This window comes from the organism of the source record quoted next, unplaced genomic scaffold (genome assembly GCF_019419815.1).
Source record: "Pyrus x bretschneideri cultivar Hongxiangsu unplaced genomic scaffold, Pyrus_bretschneideri_v1 Contig52, whole genome shotgun sequence".
Lineage (NCBI taxonomy): Eukaryota > Viridiplantae > Streptophyta > Magnoliopsida > Rosales > Rosaceae > Pyrus > Pyrus x bretschneideri.
In genome coordinates this window covers 1,196,544-1,215,493 of record NW_025999790.1, presented here as the reverse complement: position 1 = coordinate 1,215,493, position 18,950 = coordinate 1,196,544, and the positions used below count along the sequence as shown (strand labels likewise).

The 18,950-nt window shown below is 37.6% G+C and overlaps 3 protein-coding genes across 3 annotated transcripts; all 3 read right to left on the bottom strand.

Annotated features, from left to right (window-relative positions):
• Positions 1 to 8,854: 8,854 nt before the first annotated feature.
• Positions 8,855 to 13,090, bottom strand: LOC125470734 (disease resistance protein Roq1-like). The gene is made up of 4 exons (XM_048570218.1): positions 12,527 to 13,090; positions 11,816 to 12,070; positions 10,520 to 10,749; positions 8,855 to 9,680 (listed from the first exon to the last, which is right to left on the bottom strand). Exon 4 carries the CDS (start codon positions 9,614 to 9,616, stop codon positions 8,855 to 8,857), a length of 762 nt encoding a protein of 253 aa, XP_048426175.1. The 5' UTR covers positions 9,617 to 9,680; positions 10,520 to 10,749; positions 11,816 to 12,070; positions 12,527 to 13,090.
• Positions 12,647 to 13,088, bottom strand: LOC125470733 (disease resistance protein RML1B-like). Its single transcript, XM_048570217.1, has 2 exons — positions 13,067 to 13,088; positions 12,647 to 12,969 (listed from the first exon to the last, which is right to left on the bottom strand). The coding sequence occupies exons 1-2, from the start codon at positions 13,086 to 13,088 to the stop codon at positions 12,647 to 12,649; spliced, it is 345 nt and encodes a 114-aa protein (XP_048426174.1).
• Positions 13,091 to 13,827: 737 nt separating the features above from the next.
• Positions 13,828 to 18,616, bottom strand: LOC103945485 (disease resistance protein RUN1). The gene is made up of 5 exons (XM_048570329.1): positions 17,976 to 18,616; positions 16,007 to 17,090; positions 15,184 to 15,462; positions 14,727 to 15,077; positions 13,828 to 14,640 (listed from the first exon to the last, which is right to left on the bottom strand). Exons 1-5 carry the CDS (start codon positions 18,446 to 18,448, stop codon positions 14,026 to 14,028), a joined length of 2,802 nt encoding a protein of 933 aa, XP_048426286.1. The 5' UTR covers positions 18,449 to 18,616; the 3' UTR covers positions 13,828 to 14,025.
• Positions 18,617 to 18,950: the final 334 nt, after the last annotated feature.

Genomic DNA, 18,950 nt, shown 5'->3' with positions numbered 1-18,950 from the left:
TAAAATTAAAAAAAAAGTGTAAAGTACAAAAAACTACCTCAACTAGTGGGATCACGACAGTTTCATACCTCATCTTTTAAAATTGATAATGTCATACCGCATCTTATGAATTTGTGACAATGTCATACCTCTGTCAATTTTTCTGTTAGTTTTTCTGTTAAGTGCTGACATGGCTTGATTCGTGACCTACTTTCTATTAATAAATTATTAAAAACTAAAAAATAATTATTTAATATTTTTTAAATATTAAAATAATAATAAAAGGCCAAAAAAGAAAACCCTCATTTCGTCCCTCCCCTCCCCCTCCTCCTCCCTCCTCCCTCCTCCCTCCCTTTCTTCATCTTCTTCCCCCACCTGCAAATCCCAACAAAAAAAAAAAATCCAATTTGTCTTCCCCCCACACTTGCACTCTATTTCCCCACACCCACACCCACACCCACACTCTTCTCCCTCCTGCAACCCAAAAAAAAAAAAAAAAAAAAAAAAAAAACCCAGATCTCGTCGGTGGGAAGATGGGTGCACAAAGAAGGTGGAGGATGGTTGCGGAAGAGGATGTGGAGAATGGATGAAAGTGGTGGATTTGGGGTTTGATGGGTTTTCAAAAAGAATATTCTTTTTTTTCCTTCTTCTTCTTCTTCCTTCTTCTTCCGCTAAGGGAGTTGATGTTTTTTTTTTTTTTTTTTTTTTTTTTTTTAATTTCCTTCCTCCTTTTTTTCCTCTTCTTCTTCTTCCTCCTCCTTCTCCTTCTCCTTCTCCTTCTTCTTCTTCTTCCGCAGGGGGGGTGTTGATGGGTTTTCAAATTTGTTTTTTATTTTTCTTCCTCTTCTTCTTCTTCCTCCTTCTCCTTCTCCCTTCTTCTTCTTCTGCGCCGATAGGGGGAATTTTTTTTTTTCCTTTCTCCTTTTTTTAACTCTTCTTCCTCTTCTTCTTCCTCATCCTCCTCCTCCTCCTCCTCCTCCTTGTTCTTCTGCAGGGGGTTGTTGGGTTTTCAAATTTTTTTATTTTTTTATTTCTTTGGGTTTGCAGGTGGGGAGAAGAAAATGAAGATGGGGAGAAGAGAGAGGAGGGAGGAGGGAGAGGGGAGGGACAAACTGATGGTTTTTTTTTTTTTCTGCTTTTATTATTATTTTAATATTTAAAAAATATTAAATAATTGTTTTTTAGTTTTTAATATTTTTTTAATAGAAAGTATGTCCCAAATCAAGTCATGTCAGAACTTAACAGAAAAACTAACAGAAAATTTGACGGAGGTATGACATTGTCACAAATTTGTAAAATACGGTATAACATTGTCAATTTTAAAAGATAAGGTATGAAACTGTCATGACCCCAATAGTTGAGGTAATTTTTTGTACTTTACCTTTTTTTTTTAATTTTACTTTTATTTATTATTTTAATATTTAAAAAATATGAAATATTTTTTTTAGTTTTTAATAATATTTTATTGATTTTTTAATAGAAAGTGGTCCCCGTCTATTGCCACGTCAGCATTTAACAGAAAAACTAACAGAAAAATTGACGGAGGTATGACATTGTCACAAATTCGTAAGATGCGGTATGACATTGTCAATTTTAAAAGATGAGCTATGAAACTGTTATGACCGCAATAGTTGAGGTAGTTTTTTGTACCTTACCCTAAATATTACCATGTGGATTAAAAAATATTTAAATAATAAAAAAAACAATGTTTTGTCAGAAAAAAAAAAAAAGGTTCCATCGTCTTCCTCGCGAAGGCTCAGCTGCCATGGCAGCCCTGCTACACCACCTTCTCCCCACCTTATCCTCCTACCTACCTCTGCACCCGAGGTCCCGAGGCCTAGATCACCAATAATTCTGACGGGTAGCAGAAGATTTCGGAAAAACCCACCTTCCCCCTGGGTTCTTTTTGCTTTTGCTGGGAGTGGATGCTTTTGGTGGGGAGGGATGGCATGGCAGCATGCTTGCGCGAAGAAGACCACGGAAAAAAATAAATAATTTTGACAAATTTCTTTTATTATTATTTAAATATTTTTAATGACTTTTTATTAGCATTCTACAAATTGCTGATTACCCCCCACGTATTGAAAAAAAAACTTATAGTTGTTGTAAAATCGACAATGTGTGTACAGTGGAATAAATAAAACAAAACACAAAATTTACGAGGTTCCTCTACAGTCAGTGTGACTGGAGTACGTCCTCGGGCAGCAGTGATGCTTTCATTATAATTTGGAATAATAGGAGTACAAAGAAAACTCTATGTATTCTCTTCTCTCCTCTTCCTCTCTTTCTTTTTTCTGCTCTGTCTTCGAAGCATACGGAGTGCTCTATTTATAGAGCAACTCCAAGCACACATCTTTGACAAATGATCTCCACATATCAATATTTTGCCAAGGTTTTCAACTCTTTGGCAACGTTTTCAATGTTGTGGCAGGTATTCAATACTGTGGGCATTCATTACCCACTAGTATTTTCAACACTCCCCCTTGGATGCCCACATATCAACATGAGTTGCCTCGTTAAGATCTTGATCTATTTTGGATGCTCCCCCTTGATGAGTATCTCCCCCTGATTTCAAATTATTTAAGCTGATCATTGATCCTGCTGCTTTAGTCTTTTAGCGGTGATAGTTGCCGAATGAAGTGTTTCACTTGTTGTTAACTTTCCACAGACTTGTTCTTGAACTGGGTTGGAGGGCCTTTCTGCTAGACTTCCTCCAAAGGTCTGAATTTACCTATTTTATCTGGAGCTGAATTTGGTTCAAGGGTGGTGGACACTTGATCTTGAATCGGACTTGTGATTTCTTCAAAGGCCGTCTACACTTGATCTTGAATGAAATTGGATCATAAGGAGCTTCATGTGACAAATGATCTTAGACTTTGTCGGGGATGAACTTAAATGTGTTTGTTGTGGTTGTCTCCACATGCTTCAATGTATCATTTTCACTTGCCTTACTTGCTCCCCTTGCAGAAGTGGTATTTTCCTTATGCAGGTTTGGCATCTTCTCTTGTAGTATTTGTCATCTGATACAGGAGTGGAATGCAAACCTTGTATTTGAATGGACCATCACTTCTTGGTGGCAGCGCAAGTTTGAGTGGAGGTTCCGACATATTGCTTTCTTTATCCTTGTCTTGGCAGGTAAGAACAAGGACAAAGGAAAGGACAGGGAGATTGCATGATATGAGATACTCTTGCTCTCGTCCCTGATGATATGAGATACTCTTGCTCTGGTGTGACTTGTTTGTAGAGGTATTCTCAGAGAGGAAGAAAACTAAGTATTTCGAGATACTTTGTGAAAGATGCATTCTCGGAGATGAGGAAGAGTTAGATATTTTTCAGTTCTGCCTTGCCGTGGAGGACAAAGGTTGACATATATATTGATTTTCCAATAGCAGGTAGTAAAGTTGTGCCTTTACTCTTGTCAGCAACTGTGGTGTAATTAGAACAGTAAGATTCACGCGTTTTCAACTTTATCAGAAATCTTTGACAAAGTTGCACGTGATATCCAAGAGCTGAGATTGCGTCTGAGAAATGTTGACAGACGTCATACAGGGAAATCCAGCTTTTGAGATTCGAAAATCGGTGTCTCTTCAATTTTTGAATAAGTGCTCCTGTTGTCCCTCCTTTTATAGAGATATCAATTTTGTTCAGTAACACTCAGAAAATTGTTGTCTGCAGAAATTTCCCTTTCTTGCACTTCTGAGATTTTATCTAACTTCCTTCATCATTTTTGAAAATGGCTTGCCCATCTAACATTTGTTTAGATTTGAGTCTCAGGATTGATACAGACGAGCAGCGTCAGGATAACATTTGGCGCCCGTCCTTCTCAACTTCTAATGGTCCTCTTACGGTTGGGGACTCTGTGATGCAGAATAACATAACTGCTACAGTGGTAGCCAGGAATCTTCTCACTCCAAAGGACAACAGAATCCTTTCAAACCGGTCTGATGAGGCGGCCGTTCAAGACTCATTGGCTCTCAGTGTTCAATGTGCGGGCTCTGTATCCAATATGGGACAGCGCCTACTTGCTCGAACTCACCAAGTTGAATCATTAATGGTTGAGGTGGCAAGTCTTAAACAAGAGATTAGAGGGCTCAAGCATGAGAATAGAGTGTTACACATGCTTTCAAATAATTACTCTACGAGCATGAAAAGAAAGCTCGATCAGCTACTGGAATCTGAAGGTCGGACTCAAAATGACAATCGGGGGTTCGAGTCTTTATTCCAAAGACATCCATTGTCTTAGCTGTCTGGAGTTCCACCAAGTATTGAGACTCCAAATAATCAACTTCTGGTGTTTTCCCCTTCTGGGGTACTTCCGAGTACTGAGGCTTCACATGAGTAACCTTTGTGAAGGTTCCCTTCTGTTTGTTTGTTTTAACTCATGTGTATGTAATTTCTCGGAGATATTAATATATAAGATTTATTTCATTCAGTGTATTGTGTTAAATACAATAAAGCATATATTTCACTAAGATGTGGTACTTCTGGACCAAATATCAATTTATCTTTACCCTCACGAAGATAAATGATTATTCTTAGTGTCTAAATCATTTGAGTATTCAACTCATAATCTTCAATCCATATGATTCTTTAATGTCCTAAACATCATGGATAAGATTCGTGTTGGCATATTGTTCGATTCTGCAGTTCGAGACAATATTTCTCTCAACACTTTATAATCTTTCTTGACTCTTCAGGAGTCCCAATTTAATATCATCAACTCTTGCAAGAGATTTTAGTATGTTGCAACAATACCATAATGAAAATACTCACTAAGGCAATTTATACCATCCATTGGTATTGAGTACATATTTTATGCTTTACCCTTATGGGGTTTTCTTCAAGCAATTTGAATCCTTCAGGGATTTTCTACATTTCATGACACATTTTCCTTTAGAATTTATACAGAGCAATTCGCTTCCATGTATATTTGAGGGATTTACTCATGGAGATATGATGTGGGCGACTCATAACCCTTTGTATATAATTCTCCATTCATATGAACTCCTTTACAACCTTGTGTCATATCATGTGAGTGTATTTCACAGTATTACAAATGCCCATATGTAACCTTCTAGGTTCAACATCTTTTGGCTATTTGTATTGTATCCAAGTATATAAGTCTATTTTTTCCACGTTCTTACAAAATTGTAATGGAATTGCCTATTTCCATTTTTGGCCCATAATTTCGTTGATGGAAAAAGAACGGGACTCAATATCACCACAGCTCATTGATGAATTTAGTAGCTACTTGTAAGAACCAAAATTACCATTGGTTATCATCAATTTGTGATCCCATATTCTCATGTGCATGCGCATGCATAAAAACTTTTCATTTCTTTTGGGATATCCATTGCCTCTTCAAGGGCATTACACTATCTCTTCCAGGATAATTATAGTTTAGAGAATACAGATCATAACCTCCTTTTGAGCATTATAGAGCTTGGATTTTAATCTCCACTTCGGGAGTTAAGTCATTGGAACTTATACGTCTGTCATGCTTCATGCATGAGACATCAATATTCCCATATCCGCGGATTAACCTTTTCGGGACAAGAATCCTTGCGGCAACTGTTATGCGTTTGGCATGTGACAGTTATGCAATAGTTCAGTAGTGCCATATTCTTCTTCTTTCGAAGGACTGAACTTTTTGAGTCTGAGGATCTGCCACGCTTCAGGCTGTGCAACAGATAAATCATTTGCTGCCATATTATTTTGTTCAATAGGGACATTAATTCTTGTAGGCACACTTGCAGCAAGTATATGTGATTTTATCATTTTCGTTGCATCATTAAATGCATCTGGCATTTGATTTGCATATCGTTGTATCATTCAATTATTCTCACTTTGTTTTGTATATTGATTGCTTCATGAATCAAAATACGACAAATTCTCTTCGTTCTTCTGGAACGGTTTTTTCTCATCATTCTTCTGGAATGATATTTGCTCATCGTTCTTCTGAAACAAAGTTATTTTCTCCCCCTAACGGCAAGAAAAATTGTCTTATCAAAATGACAGTCCGCAAACCACGCGGTAAATGTATCCCCAATCAAGGGTTTTAAATATTGAATGATAGATGATGTTTAACATCAATGCCTAATCCGCAATGATGCTTCATTTCAGTATGTTGTGGCAGTGCAATAGGCACATAGATAACCAAAAACTCGTAAATATATAATGTTTGGCTGGTTCCCAAACACGAGTTGTACTGAGAAGTATTGATGGTTGTCAACAGGTCTCAACCAAATCAATAATGCATCATGTAAAATGACATGTACCCATGTAAAAACGGGCAATTTTATTTTCGTGAGCAGAGCGCGGGTAATCTATTTCATCCGCTTAATAAATGCTTCTGCTAAACCATTTTTGAGTATGGACATAAGGAACTTCTGGTCCTTATTTAATAGTCTTACAAACCGAGATTCTTATGGCTTTTTTATTGCAATTAAGTTGAGGCACTGTGGCACTTCAAACTTAAGATACTTATCAAGGAACTTTATGTCCTAATCTTGAGGATCAAGGGACTTTATGCCCGATCTTTTTGTTTGATGGAACTTCAGGTCCAATCATTTTTATATGATGAGGATCAAGAAACTGCAGGTTCTGATCTGATCAAGGAACTTCGGGTCCAGTATGTACTCATCGTAACAAAAAGAAGTACAATAAATAAATTAAAGCAATAGGCGGTAATTTCAGCCATAATGAATAAATTGCATTTAAGTAAATAAAGCTTGTGACAAGGGCTTTAATTCAGCACCATTCACATAAATCAAAACTTAAAGCAGTAGGCGGTAAAACCGTCCATGATAAATAAATTACTTTAAAGTAAATAGAACTTGTGAAAGGGTTTTAAACCAACACAAATTCACATAAATAACAAGAAGTATCATACCTCCTTTTATTTATTATTTTTCTTTCTTTTGTCAGTACTTATTCAAACTTTACTTTTCTTATTTCTGTAGCATGGTGCCATGCACCAACAGAAACCATTTATATCATTTTGACTAAATGGTGTCATGCACCATTCTGCACCATTCAAATCCTTTATATATATATATATATAATTTTTTCTTATGTTGCAGTCAACATCCCTTTTTTTCTTCTTTCTCTGTCTCTGCCAGTCTCAAAACGCAGGGCCAGCTGGGTAGTTATGGAAGTTGCCCAAATTCAATTCAATCCAAAAGGCTACAAGAGACTGGCGTTGTTCTTGCATGACCCAGGGAACATGTCATCGTTAAGCAAGAACTTCCTTACAGAGACATAGATGACAGTGGGGTTGACAGAGGCACAAGAGAGGGAGGCCTGTGTGGATTCATTCTTGCCATCACCATCTCAAACAACCAAGTATTCATGGGAGTTCTCAAGATTCGTTGAAAACAACGTGATCTGGGTTTCCAAGTCTGATGAGATTCTTCTGGATCTCTGGAAACCAGTTGTCAAGTACGAGTTTTCTCATCTCGTGACGACTTCAGGTCGTAAATTTCAATTCTCACCGGAATTCGGTGGGGCGCTTTTGGCGCAGTGGGAGAGACGAAAAATGGACATACCTTTTATTCTGTGAGATTTTAGATGACGGAGGTGAGAGGTGGATAGTGCTTCATCGGATTTATGGCGTTGTGCTTTCCACTAACATGAGAGCTTTTCGTGCTGATAACGTGTTGTAAAATCGACAATGTGTGTACAGTGGAATAAATAAAACAAAACACAAAATTTACGAGGTTCCTCTACAGTCAGTGTGACTGGAGTACGTCCTCGGGCAGCAGTGATGCTTTCATTATAATTTGGAATAATAGGAGTACAAAGAAAACTCTATGTATTCTCTTCTCTCCTCTTCCTCTCTTTCTTTTTTCTGCTCTGTCTTCGAAGCATACGGAGTGCTCTATTTATAGAGCAACTCCAAGCACACATCTTTGACAAATGATCTCCACATATCAATATTTTGCCAAGGTTTTCAACTCTTTGGCAACGTTTTCAATGTTGTGGCAGGTATTCAATACTGTGGGCATTCATTACCCACTAGTATTTTCAACAATAGTGACTTTTTAAACTAAACATTATCTTAATACACCATATTTACTTACCCAAATTACCCTCCGACACCACTTTCTATCATACTAGAGCATATCCGAGGAGAAACCAATTTCAAAACAAGAATTGCAACTCTTAAATTGTGACTCTCAGGAGGCAATGCACTAAGAAGCTGCTCATCTCAGGGCCTCCTTAAAACCCTTTCTTTGAGAGAAGCAGCTTCTGGGAAGAAAAATTGAGGATTGTCTTTTTTGTATGCATGAATGCTCCATTAACATTGTCTAATAATACATAGTGCTTGCAACAACCCCAAATTTTATGTCACCATTTTTTACAGCACCCCACATATTCAAACACCAAAATTTCTCAAAAATTAAACAGGTTTTTTAATCAACTTGAACAAAACCCGGATGAAATTGTTGGCAAATTTTCAGGGTGAATAGAATAACCCAAAAATCAAAATGATGAAAGAAATAAGAATTAGGGCATGTAAGTCATTTCATATTAGAGTATACAAGACATTTGATATTTAAATTTTATGTGGCGTGTATTCATCAATATATGAGGTGCCAATAAAACAACCGTTTTATTGAGCAATGGTCCTCAATTTATGAGTCAATTGAAACATTGATTTTTAAATTAAAAATTCATTAAATTTGGTCCTGAATTTAACAAAATATTGAGCAATGGTCCTTAGCCTAACTCCGTTTATTTTCCATACATATTCTGATTGCGTGGCATGTGCGTGGTGGGGCCCACAATGATATTTTTTCCATTTTTAATTACATAATTAACCTTCTAAATCTTTTTTGAACAAACCTTCTAAATCTTTTGAAGAAAAAGAAAATCAACCCAGCAGGCGCTCCATATATAACCATAGCTCGTTGGGTTGGGGGAGGAGAAGCAGGTTATTGAGAATTTCCCTACTATGATGACTTTTAAATTTCTCCAACTTACTTTTCCATTCACTTATGCTTGTCCCAGATAGATAAGAACCTAAAATTTCAAGTGCTAGTGGCAAACCTCCACAGTAATCAACAACTTCTCTTGGGACTTGAAGAAATTCTTTAATAGGATAATTGTTGGCATGCCAACAAAGGAGCTCAGAAGCTTCTTCTTTATTCATTGCTGGTAGATGATATATCGTATTCGCTTTTAACATCTTTAGCAAATGTTGGTCTCTTGTGGTTATAATAATTCTACTCCCTGGACCAAATGAGTAAAATTTTATAGCTAATGCTTCTAACTGTTTCACGCTGTCTACATCATCAACTATGACAAGTACCTTTAGGTTGCGAAGTCTTGTTTTTATTTCCTCGGTCGCTTCATCAACTCTACGAACCTTTATGTTTCTTAATCTCAACACATCAGAAAGAAGTTTGTTTTGCAAATCGACCAGTTCCTCTTCTCTCACATTAGCAAGAAAACTTTTACGTACAAACTTATCCTGATATTTGTTGAAAATGGCTTTGGCAACCGTCGTTTTACCCAGTCCACCCATACCCCAAATTCCAATTATGCGGACATCATCTGATCCTCCATCAGCCAAATATTTACCAATTTCTTGCACCCGAGAATCTATTCCAACTGGGTTTGGGGCTACGGTCATGTATGTGTTCTTCAGTTTTCTAGTGATCTCGTCAACAATTTGCTCGACAAACCTTCCTTCATACCTGGTAGTAAAATTTCAAAAAAAAAAAAAAAATGGAAAAGACCATATTAGTCTTTTCTTTAGTTGTGGCTTTTAGAACAAAATTGTAGAAGACAACACCCCAAAAATATCTAAAAGAGACAAAGTACCAATAGATAAAAGTCTATATATGTGTGCTGCTTGAAAGCAGAAAGAGTGGACGAGTGTGAGTAGAAGAGAACAGAAAACACCAATAGATTGTGCAACGGAAATGGAATCAAGTTAGGACTCTAGTGAAAGAGCATAAATCTGAATTTCATGACGACCAAGCGAGTATTAGAAGAGAACACCACGAGGAGAGTGTGCAAAAGATCAAACCATCACAAAGAAGCGGAGAAAAGCCCTATCTTGCGAAGAGTGATCAGAACTTGTAATCGAAACAGTTCTGAGTCACAGAGATGAAAACACAGGGAGGGACTACTTGAATCAAAGATGATCAAGTAAGATCTCCATGAGATTAAGTCCTGTCACAAGGATTTCGAAGTAAGATCCGACATGGGACTACTTGAGAAAAAGATGATCAAGAAGAAATACAAGCAGAGATCAAACTTGTACATAGAGAGGGAGGTCTCTCATATATGCCACAAAAATTATTTGTTCAAGTAAGAATGTAGATGAAATGTTTGTTTGCTAAATGCCTTTGAATATTGTTCTGTTTCTTGTATGCCTATCTTTTCCTACTATTTGTCATTCAAATATATGGAAAGTGTGTGAGAAACAAAGGCCTAATCTTCAAAAGCCTAATCATGTATTATTCACACTACACAACAATGGTGAGATAAAGCCTCAACCTATCTAAAACTCAACAAATCATGACCCTACCTGGAATGTATCCCAGACAACGTAACTCAGGTTCCCAAGGGCTATGAAATATGTTATGAGCGTGGGGTGAGGTATGCTGAAATGATTAATTGTTGTAACTGCCAGTGAGCTTGACGTAATTGAGTTTGAGCAATCTCTGACTCTGCATGTTTCTAAATGCTTCTGTACTGAAGCCTAGCCTCATCCGACTCTTGCAAATCTAAAGTGAGTCCTTGAACTGCTTCAATTCCCTATTGAAAGAAAAAAAAAAAAAAAAAGGAACTGAGAAAAAGGTTATCGACATGTGAAAAGGTGATTTATACATAAACTATTTGAAGCAAAATCATGCATTGGATGTACGAATTACAAGAGATGTAGACAACCTATCAGTTGTTAAGGTACCTGTGGATTAAAGCCAAAGTTGCGTTTTACAATTATCCAATTTAGTTAGGTATCTTAATAAGCATCTACTACATGTGTTATATTTTACCTCTTGTATCTAAGAAGAGCATAACCTATATGATATATAATTCTGTTATTTAATTTGAAATAATTCAATACAATTGGTTGTCTGATAACCAAGCAGTCACTCCTAAGAATACTAATAGGTAGTGATCATCCATCACGGATTAAACCAAGCATGATCACTCCTAAGTACATAGGACCATACCTAAGTAATAAGGATCGTCCACCGCGGATTAACAGATTCTGCACATTAATAATGTAAGGCATTCTTATGATGAACAGTAAAGGAAAAATGACGCCTCTATTGTGGATGCAGAATGTTGCAGATCCAATAATGATTTCAAATTGGAACTATTGAAAGTTTTGTGCAATGAAGATTGTTTTTATTTTTATTTTTACCATATTCCAAACTACTCTAATTCACTGGAAGGGAGGTTCGAACTTGGTGCAAGGCGTGTGCACATTGCCTTGGCCAACTAGCCTAATGCACATGTTGTGCAATGACAACTTAAAACAATATGTAGATGCAAACAAGATTAAGAAGAATGCAAGGATGGAGAAACACGCTCAAGAAAATGCAACAAGCTAGTTTTGGATATCTGTAAGCAACTGGACAGCGCTTTGAGTGAAGAGAGGTTTTGAGTTTTTAAGTTTTTAGGACAGTTGATTTCTTTCCTTGTTCCCAACCACTTCAGAACTAACAAGTTAACCAAACTAAATAAGCCTATTCTTTCCTTGGCATTAACATTGTTAAAATTTTTACATTTTCACTTCTTACATACGAAAGGGAAATATATACTATACAGTGTATGACTACCAAAAGGACCAATGGCTCGAGTTCGGTTTATGTACCTTTTTCTTCTTCTGTTAGCCCACGCTGCTTCCTTCTTGCATGATTTCATCAGTTTCTTCTTCTGCATTTCTTTCAACACTGGATCGGACCTCAGTCTTCTGCAGGATTGATTCTCATGGGACGAGTCATCACTGTGTCCTGTCTTATGATTGCCGTCCTCTTTGTACTCACTTGAATATGGCATAGATTGACAGTCGAGTGCATATTCATGGATTAATTTTTCCTTTTCCAGATTGATCCCTATTTTAATCTTCCTGAAATGAATATCATCAGTAGCAGCTGGTTCTACAAAGTATGCACCAACATATCTTGTCTCCGCCTTTGACATTGAGCTTAATGTTTGAAAAATGTCCCAGCCAAAGATAATCTGGGATTTTATTACTTTGACACACATTGGAGAGATGAGAAATTCCGCGTTCTGAGTAAAATTTGCAACACGAATGTGAAGAGATACACCAGATTGGGAGTTGTCTGAAGAATAAATGATGCACACAGTCAATGCTTTTAAATCACAGCCAAAACTTTGTGGCACATCTATTTCACCCTGAGGGTCGACAAGCGTAAACCATGATGGAAGTTCATTTCCAGGGAGAAAAAGGGCACCATTTCCGCTCGCACTCCATCCCTATACCATGGAGAAAGATAGGTACCAAAAAGGATTACCAGCATGTACGTAGAGAGAGAGAGAGAGAGAGAGAGAGAGCCTTTACCCTTTGGATTGATTCCTTAAAAGCAGCAGTGAGATTGGTGCACCCTTCCATATGAAGAATTGTCAGGTTGGCAATTGAATTTTATAATTAAGGAATTAAAAAGGAAAAGGAAGTAAGTAATCACCCATCAGTCGCACTAAAATCCTCGCCGCCCAACTCTGCAGCTTCATTAAGAGCATCTTTCCAGGTCTGCACCATTTCAGGGGAGCGCTTTTGATGTTCCCGGAATGCTTCCTCAAAAGCACCCCTCTGATGCCTGACATCGGAGGGATCGATGTCATAGAAAATTGGCAAAACCATTTGCCCCATTATTCTTCTGCAGGCCAAGATCTCGACCAGCTCATCAAGACACCATCTCGACTCGGCATACCCGCTTGAGAAGATGACAGCAGCAAGCCTAGAGTCTTTGACTGCTTGCTTCAGTGCTTGTGTGATAATTTCGCCTCTGGTCAATTCGTTCTCGTCGATAAAGACGTTGAATCTGTGGTCTTTCAATGTGCAGTAGAGGTTGTTCGTCAATTCCTTGCGCGTTTAGCCTACATTTTGAGGAGGAGGAGGCCATCTTTATCAGTAATTGCGACGATTCTCAATTTCTTGGCACTTTCTCTATTGTGTGGGTCTATAGTATTTAATCAAGATTTGAAGTGATTCTATTATATTAGAATTTTAAGATAGTTTATTAAAATCTTTAGAAATACTGGTGTATTCAATTAGGATTTTAAAAAATTTGAGAAAGTTGAGGAATTAGAGAGGATTAAAGAGATTTTATAGTGTATTTTAAGCATCCATAAATCTCACATCTCTCATGAGATTTCGAATGAATTGAATGAAAATTTTATATGGAATCTCTATAAATAAATTAAACTTCATAAAAATTCATAAATTTATAAATTCATTTAACTCTTTAAAATTCTCAAATACAACCCCTTAATTTCATGCGCATATTATGGGAGGAATGAATACAAGCTCTTGGCAACCGTCGAGATTGAACTTTGAATTTCGGCATGATACCAATTGTTCTGGTGAAGCATTTGTTGTTGTGACCAAGTATTCAATTTAATTTTTTTTTTATTCGAGAGAACTTTGAATTTCTGCATGGTACCGAATTTGTACTTAAAATTGTCGAAGGGAGAAAACTTATCTAGCCAACTTGGCTACACCAAATATACAGCCAGTACTCAATTCTTATGTGGCATGTGCATATTTCTTTTTTTCTTTTTTTTTATATATACATTTTTTTTCTACATTTCAGAAACAAGTCTTACATGAAATTTACTAGTTCCAACTTATAGGCCACCATATCAAAGAAGAGGAAAATTGCATCCGAAAAGCTAGCATGTTTTGAAGATAACCAAAAATAAAAAAAAAAGAAGGAAAATAAGTATTAATTAAAGAGAACATTATAACTTCTTACATACAAAAGGGAAATATGTAGTATAGCATGAGTCCCAAAAGTACTAATGGCTCGAGTTCAGTTTATGAACCTTTTTCTTCTTCGGTTAGCCCATGCTGCTTCCTTCTTGCATGAATTCATCAGTTTCTTCCGCATTTCTTTCAACACTGGGATCCAACCTGAGTCTTTTGCGGGATTGATTCTCATGGGACGAGTCATAACCGTGTCCTGCCTTATGATTGCCGTCCTCTTTGCACTCACTTGAATATGGCATAAATTGACGGCCGAGCGCATATTCATTGATTAATTTTTCCTTTTCCAGATTTATCCCTATTTTCTTCACCCTGAGATGAATATCATCAGTAGTCCCTGGTCCTACAAAGTGTGCACCAACATTTATCTTGTCTCCGCCTTTCACATTGAGCTTATTGTTTGACAAATGTCCCAGCCAAAGATAATTTTCATGGCAAGTTAATACAGTGGCACGCATTGGAGAGATGAGAAATACAGTGTTCTGGCTATAATTTGCAACACGAATGCGAAGAGAGCCACCAGATTTGGAGTCGTCTGAAGAATAAATGATGCACACAGTCAATGCTTTTAAATCACAGCCAAAACTTTGCGGCACCGCTATTTCACCCTGAGGGTCAACAGGCGTAAACCATGATGGAATTTCATTTCCAGGAAGAAAAAGGCCACCATTTCCGCTTGTACTCCATCCCTATACCATGGAGAAAGACAGGTACAATAAAGGATGACCAGCATGTAAGAAAGAGAGAGAGAGAGAGAGAGAGAGAGAGAGAGGACCTGTAGGATCCCTTCTTTAAAAGAAGCAGTGAGATTGGTGCACCCTTCCATATGAATACTTGTCATGCAGTTTAATGGCTTATCCAAGCCTAGAATTTCAGAGAGTTTGGGGGAGTGATTCAGATGCAATTCTCTCATCCTTGACATTTCTGAAAAATCGGGCATTTTCTCCAATGCAATGCACTCATCCGCTTCCAGGATTTCCAAATTTGTTGGTAAAGCTGGAATTGCCTGAAGGTTTTTGCAATCTTTGAGTATCAATCTCTCAAGATTTGGGGTTTTTGAAAAGTCCGGTGATCGTGTTAGGTTATGGGAATGACTTAAATTAAGAAACTTCAACTTCTCAAGCAACTGTCAGATAAAAGGAAAAATATTCAAATTCAAATAGAAGACAGAAAGCATGATGTTTACAAAACCTAGAGGAATGAATTAATAATTGGTTATAGCCATAACATACCAGAACGGAATCCGCCCACACTCGTGTGAGTTTGCTATAGCTGAGGTCAATAACAACTATGTTTGGGTGATCAAAATCTTCTGGTATGACCTCCAGGGGGAATCCATGCCAACACAACCATCTTAACTCATTGGGCAGATTGTTGTAACTGCCAGTGAGCTTGACGTAATTGAGTTTGAGCAATCTCAGACTATGCATGTTTCTAAATGCTTCTGTACTGAAGCTAGTCTCGTCAGACTCTTGCAAATCTAAAGTGAGTCCTTGAATTGCTTCAGTTCCCTATTGAGAGAGAGCGAGAGACAGGAGAGAGGGGGTGTGGGGTGGGTGGGAGGAAACTGAGTAAGAAAAAGGCTATCTGCATGTGGAAAGATGATTTATACACATGAAGTAAAACCATGCATTGAATGTATGAATTACAAGAGAGGTAGACAACCTATGACCTGCCGCGGTACCTTTGAGTAGGACATATAATTTGTGCTCAGACATCCGTTGTGCCGTGTCCAAATTTGTTAGGTATCTTAGCATCTGCTACAGGGTTTTTTACCTCTTGTATCTAAGAGCAGAACATATATGATACATGATTCTGTTATTTAATTTGAGATAATTCAATGCACTAGGTTCCTTCCATGTCTCCTACACTTTCCTTTCTATGCTCTGTTCCTCTTTTCATTCAACCTGTAGTATATATGGGTGTCTTTCCAATCAACTCATTGTTTTGTATACTATTGAAACATCCAACTTATACAATTTATTAGATGTGTGTGATATGCATATTTAGTAAGTGCATGCGTTTGACAGAAAATTTGATTGCGGAATTACTTACAGATTTGTCCCTCAGTACGTCTATCACATCATCGTGATGCCATAACCTACTGCGTTTTCCAGGGACATCAGGGGATTCCGCATGCACAATATATCTTCCCATGTCGCGAACCAAATCATGCATCACCAGCGTCAAATCTTCATTAGTAGTTACAAGGCATCGTTCGTGGAGGACACTGATTCTGATTTCTGGATATAAGTCACAGCCATCCAATATTTTCATGACATAGTCCTTGTTCATTCCAGCAAAGAAACATGATACATCAAGGAATATAGCCTTCAGGTCATCATCAGCTAGCTCGTCAAAGCTTATTTCAAGTCTATTGAGAATTTCCCTACTATGATGACTTTTAAATTTCTCCAACTTACTTTTCCATTCACTTATGCTTGTCCCAGATAGATAAGAACCTAAAATTTCAAGTGCTAGTGGCAAACCTCCACAGTAATCAACAACTTCTCTTGGGACTTGAAGAAATTCTTTAATAGGATAATTGTTGGCATGCCAACAAAGGAGCTCAGAAGCTTCTTCTTTATTCATTGCTGGTAGATGATATATCGTATTCGCTTTTAACATCTTTAGCAAATGTTGGTCTCTTGTGGTTATAATAATTCTACTCCCTGGACCAAATGAGTAAAATTTTATAGCTAATGCTTCTAACTGTTTCACGCTGTCTACATCATCAACTATGACAAGTACCTTTAGGTTGCGAAGTCTTGTTTTTATTTCCTCGGTCGCTTCATCAACTCTACGAACCTTTATGTTTCTTAATCTCAACACATCAGAAAGAAGTTTGTTTTGCAAATCGACCAGTTCCTCTTCTCTCACATTAGCAAGAAAACTTTTACGTACAAACTTATCCTGATATTTGTTGAAAATGGCTTTGGCAACCGTCGTTTTACCCAGTCCACCCATACCCCAAATTCCAATTATGCGGACATCATCTGATCCTCCATCAGCCAAATATTTACCAATTTCTTGCACCCGAGAATCTATTCCAACTGGGTTTGGGGCTACGGTCATGTATGTGTTCTTCAGTTTTCTAGTGATCTCGTCAACAATTTGCTCGACAAACCTTCCTTCATACCTGGTAGTAAAATTTCAAAAAAAAAAAAAAAATGGAAAAGACCATATTAGTCTTTTCTTTAGTTGTGGCTTTTAGAACAAAATTGTAGAAGACAACACCCCAAAAATATCTAAAAGAGACAAAGTACCAATAGATAAAAGTCTATATATGTGTGCTGCTTGAAAGCAGAAAGAGTGGACGAGTGTGAGTAGAAGAGAACAGAAAACACCAATAGATTGTGCAACGGAAATGGAATCAAGTTAGGACTCTAGTGAAAGAGCATAAATCTGAATTTCATGACGACCAAGCGAGTATTAGAAGAGAACACCACGAGGAGAGTGTGCAAAAGATCAAACCATCACAAAGAAGCGGAGAAAAGCCCTATCTTGCGAAGAGTGATCAGAACTTGTAATCGAAACAGTTCTGAGTCACAGAGATGAAAACACAGGGAGGGACTACTTGAATCAAAGATGATCAAGTAAGATCTCCATGAGATTAAGTCCTGTCACAAGGATTTCGAAGTAAGATCCGACATGGGACTACTTGAGAAAAAGATGATCAAGAAGAAATACAAGCAGAGATCAAACTTGTACATAGAGAGGGAGGTCTCTCATATATGCCACAAAAATTATTTGTTCAAGTAAGAATGTAGATGAAATGTTCGTTTGCTAAATGCCTTTGAATATCTGTTTCTTGTGATTTAGCTCAATCCGAGCACACTGGTGGTAAGATCAAGCATTGATATATTCCGTTATCGGAGTTTTTAAGCTTTGCATTTAAATGCATAAAATTAAAGATTATAAGCCTTTACTTGAAATCAATTTACAGTTTATTGACATTTGGTGAACAGAGGTTCGCAATTGAATTATACAATTAAGGAATTGAAATCGAAAAGGCAGTAAGTACCCGCCAGTTGCCCTAAAATCCTCGCCGGCCAACTCTGCAGCTGCAGTAAGAGCATCTTTCCAGGCCTGCACCTTGTAAGGGAAGTTCAGTTGATGACTCCGAAATGCTTCCTCAAACTCTCGCGTCTGGTGCCTGACATCGGTAGGATCGATATCATAGAAAATTGGCAAAACCATTAGCCCCATTGTTTCTTTGCGGGCCAAGATCTCCTCCAGCTCCTCAAGACACCATCTCGACTCAGCATACCCCCTTGAGAAGATGATAGCAGCAAGCCTAGAGTCTTTGATTGCTTGCTTCAGTGCTGGTGTGACAGGGTCGCCTCTGGTCAATTCGTTCTCGTCGAAAAAGACGTTGAATCCATGGTTGTCCAATGTGTGGGCGAGGTAGTCCGTGAAGTTCCTGCTTGTGTCGCCTCTGAAGCTCAAGAACACGTCGTACTTGCCGCATTTTGAGGAGGAGGAGGACATCTTCATCAGTTGGCATGCTACTGCAGCAGCAATTCTGACGATGCGAACGGCAAATCGGGCATACACCAAAGTCAAGTCAACTCCCCATTGTTTCAAGTCCACAATAGAGTAAGAGCTTTTTGCATCTTTCGGCCGGCAACTTCTTGGCGCTTTCTGTTGAGTGGCTCTAGTCTTTTACTTTCCAGTTCTCATTTGATAATGTAACTTCTTTATTGATAAATAAAAAAAATAAATAAATAAAATACTTTACTCTTAATTTTTTGTAAGCGAGCCGCTTAGTATTGCAGTCTGTTAATATTTTTTTTTTCAGTTATAAGTAAGAGGTTTTAAGTTTAAATCTCGTGAATAGGCAAATTTTATACTAAATTAGGTTATCCATTACGTAGTTTAGCCGAATTTTCTCTCCTTTTAGTATAAAGTATATCATTGTACTCAAACAAAAAATTTCATGCAAACAATACTATGGAAAGAATGAATCAAACTCGGAACCTTGAGTTCAAATGTGCTT